The sequence below is a fragment of the Narcine bancroftii genome, chromosome 14 (assembly GCF_036971445.1).
Source record: "Narcine bancroftii isolate sNarBan1 chromosome 14, sNarBan1.hap1, whole genome shotgun sequence".
In the NCBI taxonomy this organism is placed as follows: domain Eukaryota; kingdom Metazoa; phylum Chordata; class Chondrichthyes; order Torpediniformes; family Narcinidae; genus Narcine; species Narcine bancroftii.
This window is the reverse complement of record NC_091482.1, coordinates 11,299,457-11,326,400: the sequence shown is the minus strand read 5'-3', so window position 1 is coordinate 11,326,400 and position 26,944 is coordinate 11,299,457. Positions and strand designations below refer to the sequence as shown.

At 38.7% G+C, this 26,944-nt stretch overlaps 1 protein-coding gene across 10 annotated transcripts in view; it reads right to left on the bottom strand.

The window, feature by feature from the left end:
- Window positions 1-26,944, bottom strand: part of synrg (synergin, gamma) — a 98,970-nt gene that overhangs the window by 14,052 nt on the left and 57,974 nt on the right. For 9 of the 10 annotated variants that reach the window (XM_069910426.1, XM_069910427.1, XM_069910430.1 and 6 more), the window contains 6 exons: window positions 14,804-15,430; window positions 12,943-13,106; window positions 11,435-11,488; window positions 9,723-9,819; window positions 3,693-3,841; window positions 202-312 (listed from right to left, as the gene is read on the bottom strand). In XM_069910426.1, coding sequence (XP_069766527.1) covers window positions 202-312; window positions 3,693-3,841; window positions 9,723-9,819; window positions 11,435-11,488; window positions 12,943-13,106; window positions 14,804-15,430 — 1,202 coding nt within the window. Of the gene's footprint in view, window positions 1-201; window positions 313-3,692; window positions 3,842-9,722; window positions 9,820-11,434; window positions 11,489-12,942; window positions 13,107-14,803; window positions 15,431-26,944 lie in introns of those variants that run through there. The other variant, XM_069910432.1, reaches the window with a different exon arrangement.

Sequence of the window (26,944 nt, the reverse complement as noted above, 5' to 3'; positions counted from 1 at the left end):
ATAACGCTGTGTAACCAAGGCTCGAAAACCACAAAATACTTTGCAGCTTTTAATTTATTAGTGAAGGAAAAGATACACATCAATAGCTACAGACGGAGGTTTACTGGGCGAGACTGTTTATGCAAGTTACCGATCGCAATGTTAGTTCATTAAGTAAATAATTGCTACAACGTGAGAACACTTTATTAAGCTTGCATTTACCTTGCTTCTGGAGTCAACGTTAAGTAGACAAACTCCACAGGCTAACTCTTTTGCATTTTTTATTCCAGGACGCAGGATGCAGGAAGAGAAATCCAAAGAGTTTTCATCTGGCTGCAACGAATGCAAATGGATCAAGATTCAGTTAAATTGGATTTATTGGTTGGATCTTTCCATTACACAGACATAATGTTAAATGATGGATCCCGATGTCTCTTTCCTGTTATTTTGAATTTGAATTCTTTTAGATTATACTCTGAGATACTTTAAAGTGAGCACTTTCATCCAAGTACAGCGACAATCAGTTTTGTCTAATGCGTTAGAAAGTTTACAAGAGTGCTTCATCCAACACTGTACAGTCTCAGCCCTCACAAAAGACCAACATTTTCCAGATGTAAAAAAGTGCAAGTGATCTCCAAATTACTAGTTAAAAGATTGCTGAATAAACTAGGGGGTTGAACTACTGACAACAAAAGCTCCATTTTGATTACAATTGTCATAACAGTTGCAATAGTAACATAAAATCTATGAAGAGTGTGTGTGTGTGTTAGATCAATATATCAAAATATATTGTGTGTGCAGAGAGAGAGGAGGGGAGAAATACATTAGCAAGATTTCCCACAATCCCTTTCTTTGAGTGGAATGGGAAGCTACAACTTTGGTCAATCCAAGGCTGAAATTTAAGAACCGATGAAAAGCAGTAAAATAAAAGAACACCGCTCTCTCTCACTCAATCATTCAGTTCCTGCAAGCTTTATGGCTGGTCCAGAGCAGATATAACAATTATAGCTTTTGTCAAAGCACCTCAATTTGGTTACACTGGGAATCGATTCTTCCAAGTTAGGGTTCTTTTGAGGCATGAAAGAAAAATAGGTTATGGCTGTAGCGATCAGTTTTACTGCTTATATTGTCCAAGCGGTTTCATGACTGGACCTTTAAGCGGCATTTCAAAAAAGATGGGACACAAGTACTATAGATAGACAATCCTTGAGCTGGACATCTAAAATCCAGAAAGCTCCAAAAACTGGCAAGTGGGGAGGGGGAAGAGACGGCAGCGCAACTCGGGCGGGTGAGGTGGCATCTGGGGCAAATGGCTTTTGTTCTGAAATCCGGAAAGATTCGAAATTCGGAACACATTGTTCCAGATAAAGGATTGTGTACCTGTACTAACGAAGAAACTGGCCCACTGAACTTTAAAATAATTCAGGAGAAGGATTCTGGTTATAAAATCAAAGCCAGTGTGTAATGGAAGATCATTGGATCTGAGAATTCATCGCTGTTCAAGGAAAACAATTTCTTTTGCCAGTGCAGCTTTGTTTAAACCTTCATGCATGTGTTTTTAAATACAGTTACCCAGCAATGATAACAGCTTTCCAGCATCCACTTCAGTAACTAGAGTATATACTGTTTTAATAAGTTTGATTTGGTATTTAAGATTATTTTAAGGTATGTTTGTAACTGCACTTAATGTGAGGACAATATGGTGATTTTAAAAAAAAATTGTCTCATGGAAACAACAGAAGTAAAATCAGTTTTATTAAATTGCCACTTTCACATCAAGAATCACTGTAAAAATTTTCAAAATTACTGATGGAGATCTGCGAAGAATTCATAGCATATTACTGAAATTCAGTATGATTTGCATTAATCTCTTCTTTTGTCGTATAATAAATTTACATTAAACTTTAACAAGTGTGAAATATTTAGCCATCAAGGTACTCAAAATGCCATAACTGGGAATAAATTTTTTCATAAATTAATGTAATACATCCTTACCAATTTAACCCCGACACACACAAAATGAAACATTTCCTTACCTTCTGCGTCGTTCCACAGGAATGCAGTCACAGGAAGAAAACTCACATTTTTAATTCTCTCTTCAATGTACATTTGACAAATCTTATTTTAAAATCATTCAACATTTCTTTGACTATCTGCTGAAAGCTACTTGGGCTTCAGTTCATGGGGGGAAAATTACATCAGCTTCTGAGCTCAACAAGAAACCTGAATCTACATATACCATATAACCATGTAACCACTTACAGCACAGAACAGGCCAGTTCGGCCCTACTAGTCCAAGCCGTAACAAATCCCCACCCTCCTCGTCCCACTGACCAGCACCCAGTCCATACCCCTCCAGTCCTCTCCTCTCCATGTAAATATAACCATATAACCGCTTACATCACAGAACAGGCCAGTTCGGCCCTACTAGTCCAAGCCGTAACAAATCCCCACCCTCCTCGTCTCACTGACCAGCACCCGGTCCATACCCCTCCAGTCCTCTCCTCTCCATGTAAATATAACCATATAACCGCTTACATCACAGAACAGGCCAGTTCGGCCCTACTAGTCCATGCCGGAGCAAATCCCCACCCTCCTCGTCCCACTGACCAGCAACCAGTCCATACCCCTCCAGTCCTCTCCTCTCCATGTAAATATAACCATATAACCGCTTACAGCACAGAACAGGCCAGTTCGGCCCTACTAGTCCATGCCGGAGCAAATCCCCACCCTCCTCGTCCCACTGACCAGCACCCAGTCCATACCCCTCCAGTCCTCTCCTCTCCATGTAAATATAACCGCTTACAGCACAGAACAGGCCAGTTCGGCCCTACTAGTCCATGCCGTAGCAAATCCCCACCCTCCTAGTCCCACTGACCAGCACCCGGTCCATACCCCTCTAGTCCCCTCCTATCCATGTAACGATCCAGTCTTTCCTTAAATGTAACCAATGATCCCGCCTCGACCACGTCTGCCGGAAGCTCATTCCACATCCCCACCACCCTCTGCGTAAAGAAATTTCCCCTCATGTTCCCCTTATAATTTTCCCCCTTCAATCTTAAACCATGTCCTCTACAACACTTGAAAGTAACAAAGAAAGCTGTATCCGGTTGAATGAAGACTACGAATGGCAAAATGCTAACAAAACCTCCGGACTGTATAAGAATTTTTTTTTACTAGAATATGAAAATTGGTAAATGATCTCCAAGTTGAAATCAGCAATAAGTCATTGCTCACTAGCTTAATTCAACACTTAACTCAAGATAAGAGATGAAGTTCAAGGGATTAATTCCTTATTAAGATACACTTAACATACACCTTATTTCACTGCTCTTTATTAGACTGAAAACTAGAGTCTCAACAAAATCTTAAGGAATAAATGAAATATTGAGTCAACAAGGTGAATTTGCTGAGATAGGATCATACGATCCACTCTCCAAAGGTGAAACCATATACATATTATCTATTTAAAATACAACCAGCTTTATTAAATTTGCTAAGACCCAAGATGTAGCTCTCAGTCTGTAATAAAACAGCATGTTATATTATCCATAATTCTCCAAAAATAATGTTGTACAAAGCAATCTCCACTTTTTAACCCAGAGAAATGATCAATTGGAATATTAAAGCTGCAGTTTGGCATACAATGGAAGTTCAAAGATATTGTGTTGACTGGAAATAAAATTCATTTCAAAATAAAGTGGAAGCCTTACCGTTAGGGGGGTGAGAGACATGAATATCATTAAACTACTCCAAATCCTTTCTATTTCCTTTATCAGCAACTGGAGCTTCTCATTGCTCACTGCCGTGGCTTTGATTCCAAGCTCAACTCGTTTGGTTACTCTATACACTTCTATTACCCCTGTTAAAGAAAGCACGGCGCTCCATTAATGTATAAAATCTAAAACGGACAGGTGGACTGATAATTAGAAATTTAATATTGTTGACAGGTAATTTTTGTAAGACAATGCTAAATTTTACTATTTTTGAAATAATTAATTCATTTCTACTGACTCAGTTTATGTTAAAATAGCTTTGGGCATGGACAACGAGATCAACATGACAGTTTTTATTTAAAAAGAGCATGGAACCAGCAAGAGTCCAATTAATATTTATAACTCATATTACCTTTGGGAATAATATTGTACTTTGAAGTTCTTCTCAAAGCTCGAGAAAAATTGACCCATCAGGAAGAAATCTGGGGCTTTGGGACTGGTTTATTAGGACATCAATGGACAGAACTCATGCTGAATGCTAAGGAAGGTTCTTGCAGTAACCAGAAACCACACCTAATATGTTTCAGATTGATTCAGCAAATCCAGGCTACCTGGAAACGTGTCCAACATCAAGCAGCTGTGGAGCAATGAACGAGATGCTGAAGCATAATCCTACTTATACTCGATGAAGGGTGAAGACCTGAAACGTTAACTGACCATTTCTCCCCATGGATGCTGCTCCTGAATCTCATTGATTGTTTAAGATTGTTTAAGATTCCATCAACATCAGTCATTGTACTTCTTTATCAAATAACTATTGTCTTTCCTCCACAAGTTGGATTAATTTTGGAGCACGCTTCTTCTACACTAGTTAAGTGAACAACTAAGGTGAACGAAGATTCTATTACGGACATAAAATACATGAAGAGATTGCAACATAAAAAACATTGCCTTAGATGTTGATCGAAACTAAGTCAATTAAAGCTTTCAAAAATGTAAACATACATGTTAAATATCCCTAGGATCAAAAAAAAGAATGTGGAAAATCAATGTCCAAGAATGATTTAGAATAAACATACGGAAAAGGGTCCAACAGCCTTTAGTGAATTAAAATTATAAAAACTGAGAGAGAAAAACACAAGTTTCAGTTTAACAAAACACACTAGGTATTAGCAGCAGGAGTCAGACATCAGGACCCTCAAACCTGCCCCACATGGCTGATCTAAGCTGGCCTCAACTCCTCTTCTGTGCCAGTTACCCAAAACATTCAATTTCTTGATCTTTCAAATATTTAACTCTCATTAATTTATTTCTAATGTTTATATCACCCTTGGGGCAGAGAACTCTATAGAAGCATTGCCCTCTCAGAAATGTCTACAGAGATCGGATTAACATAACAGGCCTCGTTATTTTGCAGCCATGATACAGCGGCGGACCAGCGAGGGGCTCAGCAGCTGAGGTACCCACAAAGGCTGTGGGCGACTTGTGGTCGGGAGACCTGCACGCCCTGCTGGACTGGCTTATGGGAACCAGGTTATCAGAGCCGGGATTCGCGAGGGTGCTGAGGGCAAGAAGGCTCTCGGGTGCTGAAGACTTCCTGATGGTATCGGGGGTTTGGATATGGGCCTCAGGTTGCCGATAGATCGAACAGGAGTCTGTGTGGCTGCAGGAGCGCTGGAGGTGAATCCACGGTCACTCAGTGACTCTGAAGGGACTCTCTGTTGCTTCTTTATTCCTCATATTGTTAAGGGCACTGGGTGACATTAATAACGACTGTCTGTCTGCCTTATAGCAGGTAGAAGACAAGTTCACGCAATATTACATGTTCTGAACTATTAAATGACATAAAGCAATCTCAAATCTTGACGTCCACCTGTTTCTGACTCTCAAACTGAATGCAAGTCATCTCAAAATTAAATGAAAAATCAAAGTACAAATTATACAAAACATAACTCAAGAGAATTAAAAAAAGTGAAGTTGATGGTGAAAATAAAAAGTGGTGATAGTGGAAATCTGAAAATTCTGGAAAACTCAGGAAGAATCTGTAGAAAAAGATAGTTAAGACATTTCAGGTCGAAGACAAAGGAACAGTTGATGAAGGGTCTATGGAGTCATCGTAAAAAGTTCAGATTTATTGTCAGTGTACATACATGACAATTCTGAGATTCCTGCCGGCCAGGCAGAATTTCTACTTATTTGCTAATGTAAAACCTAGGTTATGTTATATAGTCCAGCCCACTGAAGCATAATTATCTGAACTTTATCATACACTGGTTTGTTGTTCAGTGTTGATTTGTTATCTCACACTTGGCTTTGGAATCAGGCTCTACCAAAGACATCCACTTATCCTGTGCACTTTGGTGCCATGAAACTGGGCACAAACTCCTGCCTTTCTAATTGCTGGTCATTGAATGCTCCCTCACAGAAATCCCCAGGCTAGATTGCTACTCTTTTGAACTTTAAATCAGCCAAAAGACTGGGGAGACAATGGCCAAGACCACATCCACCAAGAGATTGGAGGATTCAAGCGGTCTGTGGTCTGCTGCCAGTCTTCAGTAACATCTGCATAGAGTAGCCCAGCCAGGGTGCAATGATCACCACCGGCCTACTGACATGGGTGGGACTTTACTGCTCCAGGAGGGTGAGCACAGAGCAGGGGCTCACATCAGGATCCAAGTAGAGAACTATGCAATAGTGGGCACATCATGGAATTGCCACATTTCTGGTACAGCAGCACTGCCATGATCAAAGAATTTCACCGCTATTCACATTCCTGGAACACATTCTGAGTGTTAAATGAGATAATCAGTTCTAGTGGTTAACATGGGTTTAGAAATGTAGAAATATGTTATGCTAAAAGGATTATGGCAAAACTGTAGAAAAAAACACCTGGAGCAGTGCATTATAAATGAAAGTCACCTCATATTTTGTACCTTCACCAGCCATTTATTATAATCAACAGTCTGATTTAAAGTTCAAAAGAGTGACAATCTGTACTACTTTGCCATCAAGTAACAAATGTTGACTTAATTGCAGCAATTAGTTCTGGACTTGGAAAGTGCTCCAGTCAGTGGAAAAAGGCATTGGTGTAATTACCTGAAAATAATTTCAACCAGGTTAAAAAAAGAGAAAAGGTACAATTAAAAAAAAAAAAATCTAGTCATACTGCACGGTAACAGGGCCCTAATATGTCAATTACCCTGCGATTTAAAAAAATCCCTGTATGTTTTTTTTCTAATACAGGCAATGAATTAAAAATTAATCTATTTTATGCAAAATTATCTTCATAATATATTAATCCTGTTCAGAGTAATGTTATATTCCAGAAATTAATTATTTTCTTTTAATTATATTTTCTAAATGAAAACTAAGATCAAAGGGAGAATTATTCTGGTCTTTAAAATACAACAGCATTAATTTCAAATTAAGAACATAAGCAAGAAAGGACTAAATTCTTTTTGCTCCAAGAATCCGTTCCACCATTCAATAAAATCAAAGCCTTCAATCATTTTTCCGTTTAATCTCTTCCCTTTGTGCAAAATTATGCCACCCTGATGTCCAAAAATGAACGGGGATCATTTCTCCAGTTGTCATCAGACACATTTCACCAGCTCAGCATTTGGCACTTATCTGCATCTACTCTTTGTGTTCTACTTTTAACCATGTATTTGTCCACTTTTATTAACTAAAATTAACTGGATGGAGTTGCTTCACAGATTGCCCACATTGCAGAGAAAAAAAAAAGATTTCAATTAAGTTTTGTTTTATCTCTTTAGATCTCTAGGTAACTTAAATATATTAGAGCTCTACAACTGTGTGAAAAAGAGCAGCAAACATAAGCCTTACAGGTGGAGGCAGAAAAAAATTATAATAGGAAGCAAAGAAATAAATATTTGAGGCATCAAACAAATGCTCTCTCTCTTTGCTTTCGAAGAGAATAAATGGACTTGCAAAGATCAAAACCTTAAATGACTTTTATTCCCAAAAATTGCTGTGTAAAATGCAAAGAACCAATAAACCAACATTAAAATGTACATGCAAACTACAGTAGACTCCATCCAGTTTAACTGTTGGGAAAACTATTCTATCTTGGTTATCTTGAAGATCACTTGAAAGTAAACTAATTTCCTCACTGATTAACATATTTTAATAGCACATATTCTTGTTATTTCTTTCAACCACTGCAAGCTAAAATTCTATAATATTCTTATATTCTGCCTGGGCACTCTGTATGGGACACAAGTAACATCGCACCAATGTGGCAAGAATGACTCACCGAATATGTAGCAAGCTGTGATCAATGAGCCACATTGCCAACTCCTATCTGAACTTAGACAGCACCAACTGTGCACAACTATTGCACTACTTTTAATTTTATGACAATAAAGGAATTTTGAATGCTCAGTGTGAAACCTCAACATGCAGTCGAAGTTGAGAAATCCGGATGCCAGAAATTGGGACCTTTTTGAAGACTCTTAAACTTTTTAAATTTAGCAGGCTTTTGCGTGCGTGCGTGCGCGAGCATCTCAGATGTACAGTTGGCAACAAGCAGTGCAGCAGAAGAGATCAAATAAATTGGACTTTGTACTTTATATAAAAGGTTTTGTAAATACACTAAAAGTAAACATTGATTTGTCTAATATAATTGTGCTTTCGTCTGTATCTTTGGCTTGGCTTCGCGGACGAAGATTTATGGAGGGGTAAATGTCCACGTCAGCTGCAGGCTCGTTTGTGGCTGACAAGTCCGATGCGGGACAGGCAGACACGGTTGCAGCGGTTGCAGGGGAAAATTGGTGGGTTGGGGTTGGGTGTTGGGTTTTTCCTCCTTTGTCTTTTGTCAGTGAAGTGGGCTCTGCGGTCTTCTTCAAAGGAGGTTGCTGCCCGCCGAACTGTGAGGTGCCAAGATGCACGGTTTGAGGTGAGATCAGCCCACTGGCGGTGGTCAATGTGGCAGGCACCAAGAGATTTCTTTAGGCAGTCCTTGTACCTCTTTATACTGTATTTTTCTTTTACTATGTTCATTTTTAAACATAATTTTAAGCATTGCACGCTCTTTTTGGTAACGAAAGAAAAATCGCTTAATTTTTGTCATGTTGAGCCATCGAACTGCGACAATGCTATAATGTTCTTGAAAACTCCTCGTTTTGATAAATGAAGCGTTTTGTCTTTGCCAATGACTGAACAATCAAAAAATACCTGTTCCTCTCTTCAAAAAATATCTGTTCCTCTCTTCAAAAAATACCTGTTCCTCTCTTCTTCATTTCTCTTTTCATATTTCCATGAATCCGGAAACTCTAAAAATTTGGACCGGCCCAATCAGATTTTCGACTTCTACTGTACAAACTGTGGCCTCTGCGTACAGATGTAGAAATTGCATGTAGACTAATGTGTGCATAGACAGTAATGTTCTCAACAGTGAAACACTCTGCAGTGAAATAGCCAATAGGCAATCAATACAAAGATCTTCTGCACCAGGTATCACAAACCCAGCAAGATAAGGGAAGGCTTTCCATTGGCTATGTAACCGTTTCCCACAAACATTCATATATCTGTGGGGGAGAGTGGAGATAAATGAGAAAGGTAATAGCTAAGGAAGTTGACACTGAAGGCAGTGTGTGATTTGAGAAATGCTCCCACATGGAACTGAATGCTAAATTGTTAAAAACACATATTGAAGGTTCCTTTTATTGTCACATAATAATGGAGGGGGGTATAGAGAACAGCAGTGAAAGTAGGACGAATAGTTAACTTTAATCAACTGCCGGCTTAACATAACATGCCCCCCCAAAAAAAGGCCTGTCATCTGCTCAACCTCGATCACAAAGTAGAGTGTACGGAGTAGGATTTCTAATATGTACACTTGAAGACTTGGAACGATTTTAAAAAATGCTTAACATTTTATAAGACTGAAATATTGCTGTTACCTATCCTAGAGGGCAAAATATTCTCAGGACCTCACGAAACAATAAGTGACCCCAGAGTATTAATATCAAAATTAATTAATAACTGCTGCCATTTATTCCATACCCAAGAGATATTCCATGCCTTGGGTCGACTGAATGACTTCACTACACACAGCTGAACTACTAATTCCATTCAAAGTCTCACTGGCCTTGTTGATCACCTGAAACAGAAACGTTTGAAGAGCTTTTGTAAGACAGTTACAACAAAATATAAAAGGCATACTGAAACAAAACAATTAACAAATTCATATACCCCTTAATGAAAATTGAACAGTCTTTCAAATAGAAATAACTCAACTGTAATCAATAGATTCACAAATTGTTTGTCAGCTATTTGAAATTTTATTAATATCTTATCTTGAAGTTGATCTTTCAATAAATATGTATTTATATAGTGTGTTATAGGCTTTCTGTGTTCCAAGGTATTTCACAGAAATATATACCAGCGAGGAAAAGTACACATGTGATATCAAGCACAAATCTTGCTCTCTGTGTTTGGTAGTTCTAAAAGAGAACTGCTGATGTTCAGCCATTCGAGCGGAAAGAAGGCATGGGGTTATGTGCAATTTGAGAAATTTCAGCAAGACTGGGTGGGGAAAAGGCATCTCAGATTCTGAGCCAGTCAGAGCTACTGTAGCTTCCAGCAAAGTTATGATAGGCATTTTGGGGCAGGGGGGTGGAGGGGGGGGGGAATAGGGTGAGATCTCTGCACTATACTGCCAACTGTTACAAAGTTCGATATTCTGATCTTCTTGGGTCATCAAGGTTACGAAGGGCGAGCAAGATTGGCATTCTGCATGGAGCTCAGTTAAGCATTGCTCAGCAAGGTCCTGCCCAAAGGATGGATTTAGAGAACATAGAGCATTACAGTATAGTACTGGCCCATCAGCCCAGAATGTCATGCTTACCCATATATACCCACCCAAAAATAACCCCTCCCCATCTCATAGCCCTCTATTTTCCTTTTTTACTTTCATCCACGTGCTTACCAGGTTAGGCAAGAGAGATTGTAAGGAACACTTTAAAAAAGAGAGGAATGAAAAATTAGAAAATCCAGGATATTTCCAGCATTTAGGCATGTTTATCTGATGGCATGGACATCAATGGTTGGGCAAAGTGAATAGAGGATGGCACGTTTAGTGGTTAGCCCAATGCTATTACAGCACAAACAACCCGGGTTCAAATGTGGCGCTGTGTGTAAGGAGTTTGTATGTTCTCCAGGTGCTCCACTTTCCTCCCACCCGTCAAAAAAGGATACGGGGTTTGTAGGTTAATTGGTGTATTTGTGGGGCACAAGCTTTTGGCTGGAAGGGCTTGACACCATGCTGGGTGTCTGAATTTTTTTTAAAATGGCTCCAACTAAAGGAGTGCAGAGATCACAGAAGGACACGAGGATGGGGATGCGAAAATGAAAGGCTGAATGGGAACTTAATAACATTGACGAGAACTGCGAAATTAAAGCATTGTTGAACCAGAAAATAAGTCCTAATGCAAACTGGGACACAGGAAAACACAAACCTGGAGTAACTTCAAAAATTTAAGAACAGAAGAAAATGTCCTGGAAGTGGATAACTAAATGCAGTGCTAACATAAAAATGCATGAATGTTTCAACAGCAGAAGGATAAAAACACCATTGTGACCAAGAGTTATTACTTTAGAATGAAACTCATTTTTACATTGCACTAAATTACACCAGGCAGTGAACATGATAGTGAATGATCTTGCTCTGGCATACCACTTCGATACATTGGTAACTAAAATGTTGAAAGGTTTACCTGCAATGCACTTTCTAAGCATCTTTGCCATTCATAAGCATAGCGTTCATTTTCCTGAGACAGATACGATAGATAATTTTAGATGAAGCTAATTGATAATGGTGGTTTTTCGTCATACACATTGTACAACATGTACATAAACATTGAAATTCTTACTGCAGTCAAACCGGCACATTAAAAAATATATAATAGTAAATTAATCGAATTAAATTATAAGAGACGATAACTACACAAGATAGATAATATTCACAGTAATCCCAGTTCAAAAAAAAGTGACTTGTGATAGGTGCGTAATCTTTTTGTGCTGTCAGAGCAGTTTATGATTAGTGCACCAAGGTGAGGTTCAAGGATCAGATAGCTGTTGGAAATTCCTACACATTACATATTTAAACCCTTCACTTACTTGATTTCTTTCCACCCCTACCAGTATGAGGCTCCTTTTCCTCTGTTCATCTTTTCCACTCCACACACCGCTCCCCCCCCCCCCCACCCCGTTACCATCATCCTTCCCCACTTGCTCCCGTCTGCCCAAACTACCTAGATTTCCTCTCCTCTACTCACTTCTCTTACACCTGCCCCACCTGGCTCCCACGCAGCTCCATTTAATTTTTTTTTCATTATCTGTTTCCGATCATCACATATCAGCCTCAGTCTCAACTACTTCTCCAAGTTCCATATGACCATCACTCCACACCCCCTTCATCTGGCTCCACCTGTCACCTACCAGCCTCGACAGCACCCACCCCCCCCCCCCCCCCAATATACTGGCTACCTTCCCTCTACATCCTCCCTCCAGATGAAAGGTCTCAACCCAAAATGTCAACCACCCCTTTGCCTCTACAGATGCCAATTAACCTGCTGATTTCACCCAACAGTTCCTTATGCCTTGCAAAAAAAGTTTCCAAAGATTTCTTCATTTATTTTAAAAATGGTTCTGAAAGCAAACTAGTGAAATTTGCCAAAGAATTTGTATTTTTTTAAAAATTGCTTTATTTTGGGCTTCGGTTTGGGGATGCCCTAAATCATTTCACGGGCAATGTCATTATGTAATGCAAGATGTGCACAAAGCAAACTCCCACAAACATCAATGGTCAAACTATCTGCTTTGTGCTGATACCAACTGAGGCATAAATACCAGATAGGACACGAGGGTGGTTCGCTTGCTCAGAAGAATAGTGCCATGGTATCTGTTATGTGTGAATAAAAGAGCAGACATAACCTTGGCTAAATAAGGTACCGAATCTCTCATAACGTAGCCCTCTTTTAGCTCTTGCACTGAATCGCCAACTAGCTTTTCTCTCTGCTGAAGTATCTGGAATGGGTTTGAACCCAAAACCTGATTCAGAAAGGAGAATGCTAGGAAAGGAACCACATCAAAACATTCCTTTTGTCTTATAGAAGAAGAAAAAAAATGAAACTCTGAATATTTGTATTTAGTGCAAAGAGGAATTTCCAAAGCTCATCCATATCAGTTTTTAACCATTATTTCTTCAATATAGACTCTTTACCTCCACTTCTCCAGTTAGGTCCTTATATTTGTCTCTGATGACAGGCAGCGGTGCAGCTGGTTTCTCATTGAGTGTATTTGACCGGTCCCTGAAAGCTTGCTCTGAAAATGGTGGAGCACGGGTTACTTCTTTATCCCCCAGGCTTAGACTCCTTTTATGAGATCCTGCAGTTTTTAGGTAGAAAACAAGAATTTTGACAGAAAGTCACACTAATAAAAAGTATGTGCTGAACTGATAATCCGGCATGCTCGAGGCTTCAGTTATGCTGAACTAGCAGATTTTCTGGACTAGTGGATGTTTTCCTATTAATACCATAACACACTCATTTCATTCTTAAAAAATAGTTTGACACAGAAATCTGCAAAATGTTTCAGTAAACCTTTATGTTGAAAGGGTGTGTGAAATATAGGAACTTAGGAACAGAAATAGGCTATTCAGCCTATGAATCTGCAAGCACTTCATATCCTGGCTCCAAACCCTCCCCAGTGTTTCAGACCTCAACTTTGGCTCCTTCGCACCTCTGGATCTTGATCCCAGCCCTGCCCATTCTGATTGTCTACCCCATGTGCTCTGGAAGCCCAATGTACATTTTGGACAAAGAGTGGGTCAGATGCTGGACCATCAGCAGTTTTGAACAATTGGACACCGGATTATTGAAGTCTTGTTGTATGTGAAAATCTCTGACCACAGAAAAGAGTAGTTCTCACTCTAGAGGCTTTTGTCAATCGTGTGAGAAAATCCCCTCCATTCACAACAGCCTGCAATGCTTAGAATATGGTTTAACTATTAGACATGAAATGTAAAAATGTACCAGTTAATGTATTGAGAGTTTCGATTCAAACTGCTGGATTTCACTGTAGCTCAAGAATCTCTCTGAGATCTCAATCACTGATAGAACGTTTTTCTTCTGTCAATATTTTGCAATGACAGACTTTTTTTTACCCAACTCTCAAACAGCATAATTTTCTCTTTCATCTCAAAATGTTTTGAAGACAAAAATATCACATTATCACAGAAATGGATCTTACTTCAAATTCAAAATTTGTCACAGGCAATCTTAAAAGTTATGATTTCAGCAGGTAGGTGATAGATCGGAGATGGGGAGGGATTTCCTTCCATTAATGAGAATGCTTTCAGCTACCTGGGACTCTGAAAACCTTCCTGAAACAACCTCTCTCATCATTCTAAAAACCTCCTCAAAACCCACTCTTTGGCCAAGATGATGACTGAACACCATTTCTAACTGAACCTTCTTCAATAAAAATGAGGTACAGACCGGAGGACATGGGCCAAGGGTGAAAAGGGAAAGGTTTAAGGGGACTCTAGGAGGAACTTCTTCGCACAGAGAGTGGTGGGTGTGTGGAGCGAGCTGCCAGCTGAAGTGGTGAATGCGGGCTCAATTTTAACATTTAAAAAAATTTGGACAGGTCCATGAGGGCGAGGGGTATGAAGGAATATGGACTGGGGGCAGGTCAGTGGGACTAGATAGAAAAATAGTTCGGCACAGACTAGAAGGGCCAGTTTCTGTGCTGTAATGTTCTACGGTTCAATCTTGCGTTCACAAAGTTCCTTGGGACATCGCCTACATTTAAGATATTTGCTATTAATTTCAAAAGGAAACCCAATAGAGGAAATGTTCAACCACACTTTGTAGCAAGTTAGTCAGGGAGTCTATCAATTTGGACCTTGTAAGTTTAGGACAGATAATATTCTTGTTATTTTAAAATTTGAATAACCATTTTTCTAGCCATTCAAGATCAAAATGTTCTTTTCACCAAGGACACGTTTTCTCTGCAGCCACTTTTCAGATTAAGTAGTAATGAAATCAATTTAGAACTGGATACAGACCGTCATTACATACCTTGTACAGAAAGGTCAAATGTTTCCATTTCACTCTTGATCATCTCTTCACTAGATTTCATCTTGCTCTGGGAACTAGCCATTAGAAAATCAAATTTACTAATTTTGGGTTTTTCACTTTGAAATTCCCCAAATTCATCAAATGCTTCAGTTTTTGTTTCTTCAGAGACAACCCCATTAGTAACAGGATCGTCACTCTTTTGCCCAGCATTATCCACGGCTGATCCTTCCACATTGGGCACTGCACCCTCTCCCTCCCTGGATGAAGTAATTGCAAAGTCCCCAAAGTCATTACCACGTTGCTTTATCTCCTTGGTCTGCTCTGCAGTTTCTTTGAAATCTCCAAAGGCATCAAACTTGCTCTTGGAGCTTTCATCCTCGGCCGAAAATGTTGTTACCGTGGAGACAGTCGTCATAGTGATGTTCTCTGAGCTGCCGAAAGAAGTTTCTTTCCTCTGAAGCACAGAGGTGGAGGATGAGGATTTGCCCTCTGAATTAAAGAAAGGCGGCTGCTTCTTGGTCTGGCTGCCGGAGTCTTCTCTTTCAGACCAATCATAACTGGTTAAACTGCTCACTGCAGAGCCATTGCCGAAATTACCAAACGGGTCGAACTTAAAGTCATCCAGATCTGAAAGAAACAGTGAATTCTGATCACTGACCTCAAACTTTGAATTTTTTCCAAAAAAAAATGTCTATAATGTAGTAGAAAGGTATTTTAAAAATACAGTAAAACCCATGGTATCCGGCACCTATGAGGATTGGTAGATTGGCAAACTAACAGCGAGGCGCACTAGTTTTAAACTTCAGTATTTTTCACCTTTTATTTTCCGCAATTTTTTTTGCCGGTTTCTTAAATCCTGGGTAACTTAATTGTACAAAAGAATTGCAAAGACCTGAAACTGATCTGTGGCTGTTCTTCCCTGCTCTTTATCTGCAATTCAGCAGAATGATTTATTTATCAGTATTTTATATGATTTTCAGAAGTTCCAATTGATAACCGCTTCAGGAAATTAAAAGAACTTGTCAAAAACGATTAGCATTTTTTTTGCTGTTACTGAGGGACAGCTCCAACATTTATTTTCCCGCTAATATTCCAAGAAAAAAAAAACTTTTAAGAGTTCGAGTGATTTGCCTTATGTTGACAAATGTCTTTTCTTGTTTGGGCTCAGAGTCACTCATGTGGAAGGTAGTGGTTTTGCAACATAAACTGTCAAGTAGATTTGACAGTCACCTTCGGTTATGTAAAGCTGAAGAATAACGTGTTATCAATATTTTCTCACAAATCAAACGCAGTTTGTTAATTCTGAGGCATTTTGCACGTGCTCTAGATTGTGACAATGTTGTTACAGGCTCCCAGAGGCAACACATTTAATTTCCTCAATTTGTGACGGAATTCTGCATTTTAAGAGGTTAAACCCCTGGCTATTTTTAGACCGATTCAGTGAAAATGTACACAACTAGAATTTAAACAGCCCAATTAGGTGTCAGTGAATAGCAGAACTCCAGTATTGAAATCACAGAATGGCATGTGCCCATGACATCTGACATCACAAATTCTTGATCTGGACCAAGCTGAGGTCAAAGATAAGTCACCTTAGCCAGTGTTTCACTCCTCTTCAGCAGTTATAGTACCAATAGGATTTGCTTGCTTGTGGACTTGTCCTATTGCAACTGTAACCATTGATAACACCACCAACCTCATTGCTTATTTCTGATTAGGAAGTTATGAACAAGTTATGTCGAAATTAGAAAAAAAAATCCATGACATAATTGCCATTTACTAATCTTGGTCCAATAATGGTCAACATACACAGATCAAACGATGACACTGGAATATTTTGGTTTGAAGAAGATGAGTAATGTTTAATTTCCTACACTGGATTTCCGTTCCCTTTATTGCTGATAAAATCCAGAATGAAGTCTGCAGCAAATGCAGATGATCACCAACAGCGAAGGTCAGAATAAACGAGTAACGTGGAACCGAAAGAAAAACTCGCAGGCAATATTCATCACAAGATAAACATTAATTTTCTTTGAATACTGCAATTTCAGTTCATCACAATTTAAACTTCAACTGCGAGTCTCATTGTTAACTTTAGAAGCAAAACTCGTCATTTGATTTCATACAGTTATCACGAGGAATTATCTATTCAAGTATCAACAGTCTGTAAGAATGAATTCAAACACCAACATTCAGAGATGGAGATTGTCAATGTTTACTTGGATCAGTTATTCCTAGCATTTTTGTGTAAACGACTATCACATTGCCTGCAGATTTTCTTGGATCTAATTAAATTGTTACTCAGATTTAACGCCGTTCTATTGGAACAACGATTGTTGAACAAGCTATTAAAATAAGTACATTTCTTTTTATTGATTTGTTCTCAGCTGTGAATAAACTCTGAAGAGTACATTTATTATCCATAATAAATTTTCCATGCTGGGCCATTTCAGATAGCAAGAGCCAACTACATTTAGACTGCAGGGGGTTTCCTTCCCTGGCCATTAGTGAACCTGACAGGTTTTTATATCAATATGGTAGTTTTGCTATCACCATTAGTAATCAACAATTTATTTGATTATTTGAATTTAAATCCCGCTATCATCAGGGATTTGAATTGTGACCCTCATGTCAGTACTCAGACTGCTAGAGACTTGATCACAATACTACTGCTAAAGATTCCCATGATAGATCACACCTTGGTACAATAATTGACTCTTACCAACCTAATTTCAGCTTCCAATACTATTCCGAAAATAGTCAAGATGTTGGTTTTAAATTATTGATACAGGGAGCTCCGAATTAAAATCACAAAACAGTGCCGGTGGTTTTAATTCTTGTGTTCTTTGATATTCCAGATCCAACTTGACATTTTGCTCGACTCATAATAGGAAACCATTCAGTGATGGTACGTGGGATGCTTTTAAGTGAGAGCAGAGGAGAAAGGGAAACAAAGAAGCTTATGCTGGAGGTGTGGTTCACCCCACAGAGGGCTAAATGTCAAAGAATAGTACAATGGGTAGTCAGACTTACCACTATCCAGGACGGAAAACACTCAAATGATATCAATAATGGTCATCATATACAAAAAAAACTTTCTGGTTCAGGCTTATCTTTAGTAAGAAATCAAGTGATCTGTTAATTCTCAGGTGAGAAAGGTTTTGCTAGTTACTTCAATTTAAATTATTATTTTTAAAAATTTGGACATACAGCATGGTAACAGGCCCTTCCAGCCCACAAGCCCGTGCCACCCAATCACCTCCAACTCCTGTACACCTTGAAGGGTAGGAGAACAGCAGAGCATCGGGAGAAAACCCATGCAGGGACAGGGAGAACTCCTTAAAGACATCACCAGATTCAAATTCGGGACGCTGGCTCTGTATTAACATTGATCTAACCACTACTTAGCACTGAAACTCACAGCAAAAAAAAAGAGGAAAATGAGCTTGGATGGATTCCCCCTCTTGTCCATCTTGCAAAAAAAAATGCACAACCGAGGAGACTGCAGCTGGTGGAATCTGTAGCTAAATACAACCTGCTAGAGGAACCCAGCAGTTTGAGCAGCATCAGTGAGAGAAAAAGAGCAGTTGACATTTCAGCTGAAATCCTTTCTCGAGACAGGGGATGTGGAGAAGCTGGTGTAAACTTTAGAATTCAAGCTAGTCAGCCTAAAAGATTGAGTAGAAGTCTTTTAACATGGCATAACTAAGGGGGGGGGGGGGGGAAATAAAAAAACCCGTAATCCACTTAATGATATAGGTGGCTTAGTGTTTAGTGCAACGCCTTTACAGCGCCAGTAATCGGGACTGGACCCGAGTTCGAATCCCGCACTGCCTGTAAGGAGTTTGTACGTTCTTCCCGTGTCTGCGTGGGTTTCCTCCGGAGGGCTCAGGTTTCCTCCCATTCCTCCCATTGGGTGGAACAGACTCGTAGGGTCGAATTGACCTGTTACTGTGCTATTTACCTAAATTTTAATTTTAAAAAAAGTGCCTCCATCATCAATTTAAACATTTACAATAATTCAAGAGAACATTCTAATCTCCCTTGGGATATGTTCTATCAAAACAAAGAAGCCAATGAATTTGCTGGTTTTTGTACTCATCCACAGAACCAGATGCTGAAACCTGTCCAAAGCCACTTTAAACAAATCTCCGATTTTCCAGTTTCCAATGGACAGTTGCCTTTTAGCAGCACCTCCTTCCAAAGGTAGAGCTGAGATTAAAGCCCACACAGCAAAACAATCAATGAAAGGCAGGAAGCCATTCATTAATGTTTTTACTACAGCTGGTGTGAACATTTGTAATGTGGCTCAATTTATTTTAAACTAGGCAGATAAATACAATTTTTTTTCTTCCAAGATAAGTTTGGTGGGAAAGGAAATCTTTAACAGAAGAGATTTAAGAGGGACCTGATGGGCAAATGTTGCTCTCAGAGGATGCCGAGTTCATGACGGCTTTTTATTGGATCTCGTCTGGACTAATACAACTGTTGTGGTAGAAATAGGAACCCGAGTATGATGGAAGTCTGGAATATTAGAAAACAGTGACAATCTTAGCAGATCAGGGAGTATCCAGAAAGGGAAAAACAATTGTTAAATTCAGTGGAAGTCTGATGAAAGATATTTAACACGGAAGATTAGCTCTTTTTTCTCCACTGCCCTTCTCTTTTGTTTGTAACATCTGTTTTGATTAGGGCCTATAGAATTATTCACACAAATTTTGTTTTACAGATTTAAAGGTCTTAACATGAGGAATTGCTGTTGACAGACCCAGCTAGGCACAGAGGATAAAACTGACAGTGTTTGTTAATATCTCTATGTGCCTCCCACTATAATGGAAATATGATAGCTCATAGTTTATGGACATGATTTCTTACTTTAATTTCAATTTTCTGTGCAAATTTGTTTTATGAGAAAGTTGCTCTCATCAGTAGTCATAGTCCTTCCAGAAATAATGTTTTGGCATTTATCACGATGGTTTTTAATTTGTTGAGTATGTAAACTAAAACAATTGTGAATATCAGGTACGTTTCTTCTCACTTTTGTTACCAGAACTTCCTTTGATAGCTACAATAAATTATTTGTTAGCTATTAATACTTGATTACTTGAATTTGAAGTGTTAATTCTTTTTCTCTTTCTATGAATGTCACTTGACCTGGGATGTACGTCAATTGTATTTATGTTAAAATATGTGAAAGCCATGTTCTTGCAAATTTGTTGATGTGTTTCAATTTAATTATGTGACACTGTGGGGCAACCGGATTAAGCTAACAAAACGTCCAATTGTTCATGAAATCTAAGGCTGAGATCTGCTGCAAGCATAGTCCAAGGGCTCCATCTCTGACTTCCTGCAGTTCATTTACATACTTTAATTTTTCAGACTCTAATGCATTAGCTCACTGCTGTTATTTTAAGCCTAATGTTCTAATTCTGAAACAATATTTCCACATACAAGCTCATATAGACCAATGTCCAAATCATGCCTTTTTCCTTAGTTCTCCAACCTAATGACAGTCTCAGAATTTGGCTCTGTGCTATCTCATGCTAACTTCCAAACACAATTCCAATTCTACCCAAAAAGAGCTGAGCACTTGCTTCTAAATGTGCCTTCACAGCATATCCTCAGATTCTCACCAGGTTTTTGGGATTAGTTAAATCTACTGTACAACAACTATTTCCAGACTGCTCTCCTCCTCCCTCTATCTCATTGCTTCCAGTCTCCTGCTTCCAAAACAAGCCCAGGCTGCTCTCACACTCATGCAATGCAGAGCCGTTGATTTTTTTGGTCATTGCCCCCTTACATGTGTCTTCAACTTTACTACAAAACTTCAAATGCCATTGGCTCGATCATAAAATAGTAATGAGATGTAACAGAAGGTAGGCAAAGAACAAGAAGAGTATGGTACAGATGGAGCAAATCAGTAAGGCTGGAAAGGAGCCTTTTTAATGGCCACAAAAACACAAGAAGCAAGGTTTAAAGATCACACAGGGAAAGAAAGAAATGACGACAGAAGATTTCTATTTTTACTATAAACATTGAGAATGCACAATATTCAGGAGAAGTTACAACATATAGCCTTTCGATGCCAAAATACTTTGAGATTTATGTTTATTTTTCTACTCTTAATTTTAGTCAGTCAGTGCATTGCATGTCTATTTTGTTTGTTGCATCTTTTTATACATTTGCATTAGCTTTACAAAAAAGGGCACCTACTGCTTGCTCTGGGGACTCAAGTCAACATGACATTACACCACCAAATATTCAAAGATCACTGTTTATTTGCAAGATGCCACTTCAGAAAAAAGTCAGAAAATACTATATGCAGTTTTCATACATTAAGAGTGTAACAGCTGTTTAAAATACAGATCAGACTTTGCATGCAATACTTCTGCAAACAGAGCAAATTACAGAAAGAAAGGCTTAGTAAAGCAGATTCAGGTAGGTCTTCAGGTAAGCATTATGCATTTTTATACAAGAGATTGCACTTCATTACAAAAAGCAGCAAGATAAATTTATTAGAATGCAGTTGAATCCTGATAAAGACATGACCAACACTGCTGATCAGGGATATTGGCCAATATCCTTACACTGTATTGAGATCAGAAATTCAATGGATAGAGTTAATTGCGAGTCTATGTTTTCAGCAGGTATGTCTTTATTTAGACTCAATTGTACAGGATTAAGATGCCAATGAAGTTGAAGTGAAACAAAGTTATACAGATTATTTTTGGTTAGATACAGAAAGGTTAGACATGAAACCAAAGAAAATGAATCCAAGCCCATTTTCCACACAGATATGAGAATTATTCATGAATTAAGGATAGAATGGTCCAGAATATCTTGAATAATAGAAACTTACTTTAACAAAGGTTCTTATGATTGGAATAAATCCAAATTACTACTCAGGAATCAACATATCGTTGTCTCAGAATACTATTTTGATATTAACATGCTTTAAATCTTTGCTATTTGGTTTTAATGTAAAACATTCTTGTGATAAGTATGGAAAACAAAGTTCAAGATTGCTAAAGGTTCCTACAAGTAATATTTCTTAAAATCTCACCAATAATCTGTTCAGGCTCAATTTTGCAAGACAGCAAAGAATAGGGTATTATTTAGACTAAAACTCAGTCTATTCCAGCATGTTGTAGACGCTTGTGTGAGATCACAAGACTGCACTGCAGATTCAAAAAAATTAATCGCCTCTTAAATCAGAAACATCCCATCTGTGAAGATCAGTTATAAAATCGCAAAAGAAAGCTGCCAATTAATACAAGTTTTTCACACAGTAATTATAGCTTATCTGTTTCTCTTATATTTTTAACTCACTAGGGCCACCATTTGTTAAATTGTAAATACCTTATATCTGCTCTTTGCCAATAATTATTCTCTTGTATTTGTTGGCTGTTCTGAAATATTAATCTGGTCCACTAGGATATTATTATTTTTTTTAAAATGGCCTTTATAAAATTTACAAATTATTTACATTAGATAATACAAGGTGTAACTTTTAATTTAAAATCAAATGCTGTTCCTTTAATTCAATCAACTTGGTTCTGTAAGTTTGCTTGGTCCCCACAAGCCATACCTGATCAAAAACAATTGTGCAATTCAATTTTATACTAAATAAAGTGGTATTTAATCTAAAGTTTACACAGTCTAGGGGTTGGTACGATGATTGTAATGGGGCATACTTACACAGCATTTTCATAACATGTTGAAGTCAAGATACTTTGCCAACACGTCAGCAACTGCAGGTATCTATTATTCTTAGGCACACAAAGGTTGGACGCTAAATGGTCCCTTACTTTACAGGAAAGTTTTGATTCTTAAGGCTCATAATTGCTTCGTATAATGTCAATAAACATGGTGATTTATTTAGGACCACATAAAGCAACACTGGTCAGCTGCGATATCTCGGTTGTTCGACCATTTTGACATTGGGACCACACGTCCTTTTTTCAAAAACCAGCATTTTCACAGCTATGCTTGGATCTAGTGACACCTACTTATAAATAATTCACTTCAATTTCAACCTTAAGTGAAAAAGCCCTCAGTACAGTCTGGCAGATTCAAAATTCTCAAGTGTCAGGGAAAGATAAGAATAGAAAAACAATTATTTTTATTAGGGAACATGCAATCATTAATTGATTTAGGTTTAGAGGATTATCAGATTTCCTTTATCTATTTAGCTTTAGTCGTGGCTAAGAAATGTATAGCACTTACTTGGAAAGATAAAAATTTATTTAGATAAGTGGTATTTGGAGATGAAATTTTGTTTGACTATGAAAAGGACATCTTTTTCAATTCAGGATAGGGTGTCTTTTTATAAGTTAAAGTGGACTCTGTTTGCTAATTATATGCATTTAAGTTTGACTGACAAAAGGCAAAGGAGGAAAAACCCAACACCCAACCCCAACCAACCAATTTTCCCCTGCAACCGCTGCAACCGTGTCTGCCTGTCCCGCATCGGACTTGTCAGCCACAAACGAGCCTGCAGCTGACGTGGACTTTTTACCCCCTCCATAAATCTTCGTCCGCGAAGCCAAGCCAAAGAAATATATGTTTAAGCGTGATATTTTAGGATTGATAAAAAAATTTTTTGTTGTTAGAATTTTTTTTTAGGTTAAGTTTTATCTCTTTTTTTGTCAGTGGGTATTTTTTTTCCATATATAATGTTGTTAATTTTATTAACTCTTCACTCTTTATTTTGGGGGGGGAGGGCTGGACTAATTTTAAGTTAGATTACTAATATTGTGTATTGTGTTACAATTAACGGGGGGGGGGGTTATTTTGTGTAGTTTTCTGATGTAATATTGTAAACATACCATTTTAATTTTTCTTTAAATGTAATTCTCTATTGTATTCATGTTATAAAATTTTAAATAAAGTCTTCAAAAAAAAATAGAAAACAATTATATCCGATCCAAATCTATACTGTTTCCTACTTCTCTTTCACTTGTAATATAACAGTAGGAGGAAAAATAATGATCCCAACTTAGCCTTTGTTTTCCTGAATTCAGTTGGCCAGACTTCTCTGTGACCCAGTTGTTCCTTTAGCTAGACTCTTAAAATGTTGTTGTTCACAAGGACAGAACGACCATAGCAAGCATGCACAATATTATTTTTGCAGCTGAAGTTGACTTTGTGACATGAAGGGTTTATTCCTGCACTTTTTTGTGCCAATGGGAGAAAAATTACAAAATCATTTGTCTTGCTTTCTTGATAATTTTTAATATAAAAACTTAGTACAGTAAAACCCCAGTATCCAGCTCCTATGGGGATTAGTAGTTGCTCGATAAGTGAATTTGCTGGTTGCTTGAGATCGTGTGTTGCGCGGATTGGCGAACTGATTGCTAGGCTTTTGCATTTTTACCTCTTCATTTTCCACAATTTTTTTCCCCCAGGTTGCTTGAATTCCAGATAACAGGGACTTTACTGCACCAAGTGAAAAAATTAATGATTTTTTTTTTTGGAAAGTTTCTTTTAAGTATGTGTGTTATACCTGTGTGTCACCTTGATCTCCTGGATGCATCCATAAACTTCAAAGCATCTTTATTCTGACACAAGCTTAAAATTACTCAATTACTTTTTTGTCTACATCTGAAACTGATTTAGACTCATCTTTGATAGATTGGCTGGTAGCTACTGACTTCATTTTAAAGACTAAACCTTCAAGCTTCCTCATCACCAAGGCATTCACTTATATTTAAGAGTTTTTGTTCTGTATCAAGAACAATACAGCATTCATTTTAAGAAACACATTGCTATTATATACTGTATAAAGGAAAATGCCTCACTGTCAACTCCTGATAATTCAGCCATCTTTGAATTCTTCACTAATTTGAATTAAGCAAAATAAATAACAAGAAATTAGAATTTCAATATAATAAATGTACTTTCCACATAATTTAAGTTGATTGTACTGTCATAATGTTAATCTGTAACAATGATCCTATTTCTATGTTGTTAGCCTAATCTTTAATTATATTTACATGATATTCCATAATAAACGCATTTGCAGCTACATTCAAGGTCTAAACCTGATCAGAATTATACGTCTGTAATCCTGCCAGACACCAAGGGCCTGAAAATATGCAAGTCACATGGAGGCACATCAGTTAAATTTGGTTCAGGCTAAATAATACCACTTTAATCTGCAGTTTTCCCAATAATGCATTTTTTAATCTACAAATAATACTGTTTTTAATCTACAGATCTTCAAATAACATTACTTTTAATCTATTGTTCTCCAAAAAAAAATGACTGTTCTCTTAATTTCCTCTGAACACTTATCCTTCATCATCCAGGATACCCAGATCAGAGACAACACTAATAAATGTCCAGTTCGATGTTAAAACGTTAAAAAACAAAGTTTGGATTAATGTTTACACCTTTACTTCCCCACTCAATATTGTTCGTTAGCCATTGAACAAGAAAAATGACAATGAAAACACTTGCTATCTATGGGTGAACCATATGACATTTGTGTCCTCAGTGATCCCTCAGCGCGGACATTGGCGACTTCAGGGGTTTTTACGAGGCTCTAAAAGCCCCTCATCCCAGGTCCAAAGACCGCTGCGCAGCTCAGACAGCAAAGTCCTCCTCAGCGACAAGATCTCCATCCTCAACCGATGGTCAGAACACTTCCAATCTCTTTTCAGTGCCAACTGCTCAGTCCAAGAATCCGCCCTGCTCCAGCTCCCTCAACAGCCCCTAAGGCTAGAGCTGGACGAGGTCCTCACCCAGGAAGAGACATATAAGGCAATTGAACAACTGAAAAGTGGCAAAGCAGCAGGTAGGGATGGAATCCCCCCCAGAGCTCTGGAAGGCTGGTGGCAAAACTCTGCATGCCAAACTGCATGAGTTTTTCAAGCTCTGCTGGGACCAGGAAAGCTGCCTCAGGACCTTCATGTCATCATCACCCATGTTAAAATACAAAAGCTACTAAAAGTCGCCCAACAGCCCATATGGAAGTTAATTTATCATCAGCGGAGGCAAGATAAGTGGAAACACGATCAAAAGGACACATAATTAGGGTTCTGTGGGAAGTGTCAGCAATATAAATGAGGACAGTTTACCCAGCAGGGTTATCCTTTGTCACCGGGAATGACTACTTAAAATAACACAATTATATTGGCAGGGGAGTGTGATCTGTGGACCAGAGACATCCTTCAATTAGAAGTGGAAATCTACCATTAACTACCATTTACTATGAATTAGCCCCTGTGAACCTGCATGCTCAGTCAATAATACGGTGGACCCCTGCAGTTTGCACTGCTCCACTGACGAAGCTATCGCCACCGCCTTCATCTCGCCCTCACCCACCTGGAAAATAAAGACGTATGTTCGACTGCTGTTTATTGACTTTCATTTTGGCATTCAACACAATCATACCTCAGTACCTGATAGGGAAATTAAGCCTGCTGGATCTCAACACCTCCCTCGGCAATTGGATTCTCGACTTCCTGACGGGGAGACCTCAGGCTGTCCAGATCGGAAACAGTACCTCCAAGACTATCACACTGAGCATGCCCCCCCCCCCCCCCCAGGGCTGCGTGCTTAGTCCACTGCTGTTCACTCTGCTGACCCATGACTGTGCAGCCAAACACAGCTTGATCCACGTCATCAACTTCGCTGATGACACAACAGTGGTGGCCCTTATCAGCAAGAACTAGGAGGCAGTATACAGAGACGAAGTGGAGACACTAACGAACTGGTGCAGAGCCAACAACCTGTACCTGAACATTTAAAAAAAAGAGATGGTGGTCGAATTCAGGAGGGCCTGGGGAGATCACGCTCCCCTAACCATTGACACCTCCACTGTTGAGGCTGTCAAGAGTATCAAGTTTCTCAGAGCGTACCTTGCGGAGAATCGCACCTGGCAAGAGAATCTCACTTGGTCCCTTAACACCAGCTCCATAGCCAAGAAAGCCCAACAGCGCCTCTACTTCCTGCGAAGGCCGAGCAAAGTTCATCTCCCACCCTCCATCCTCACTACATTCAACAGAGGATGTATCGAGAGCATCCTGTGCAACTGTATCACTGGTTTGGAAGCTGTACCTCTTCTGACCACAAGACTCTGCAGAGGAGAGTGAAGTTGGTGGAAAAGATAATTGGGGGATGCCTTCCTACCATGAA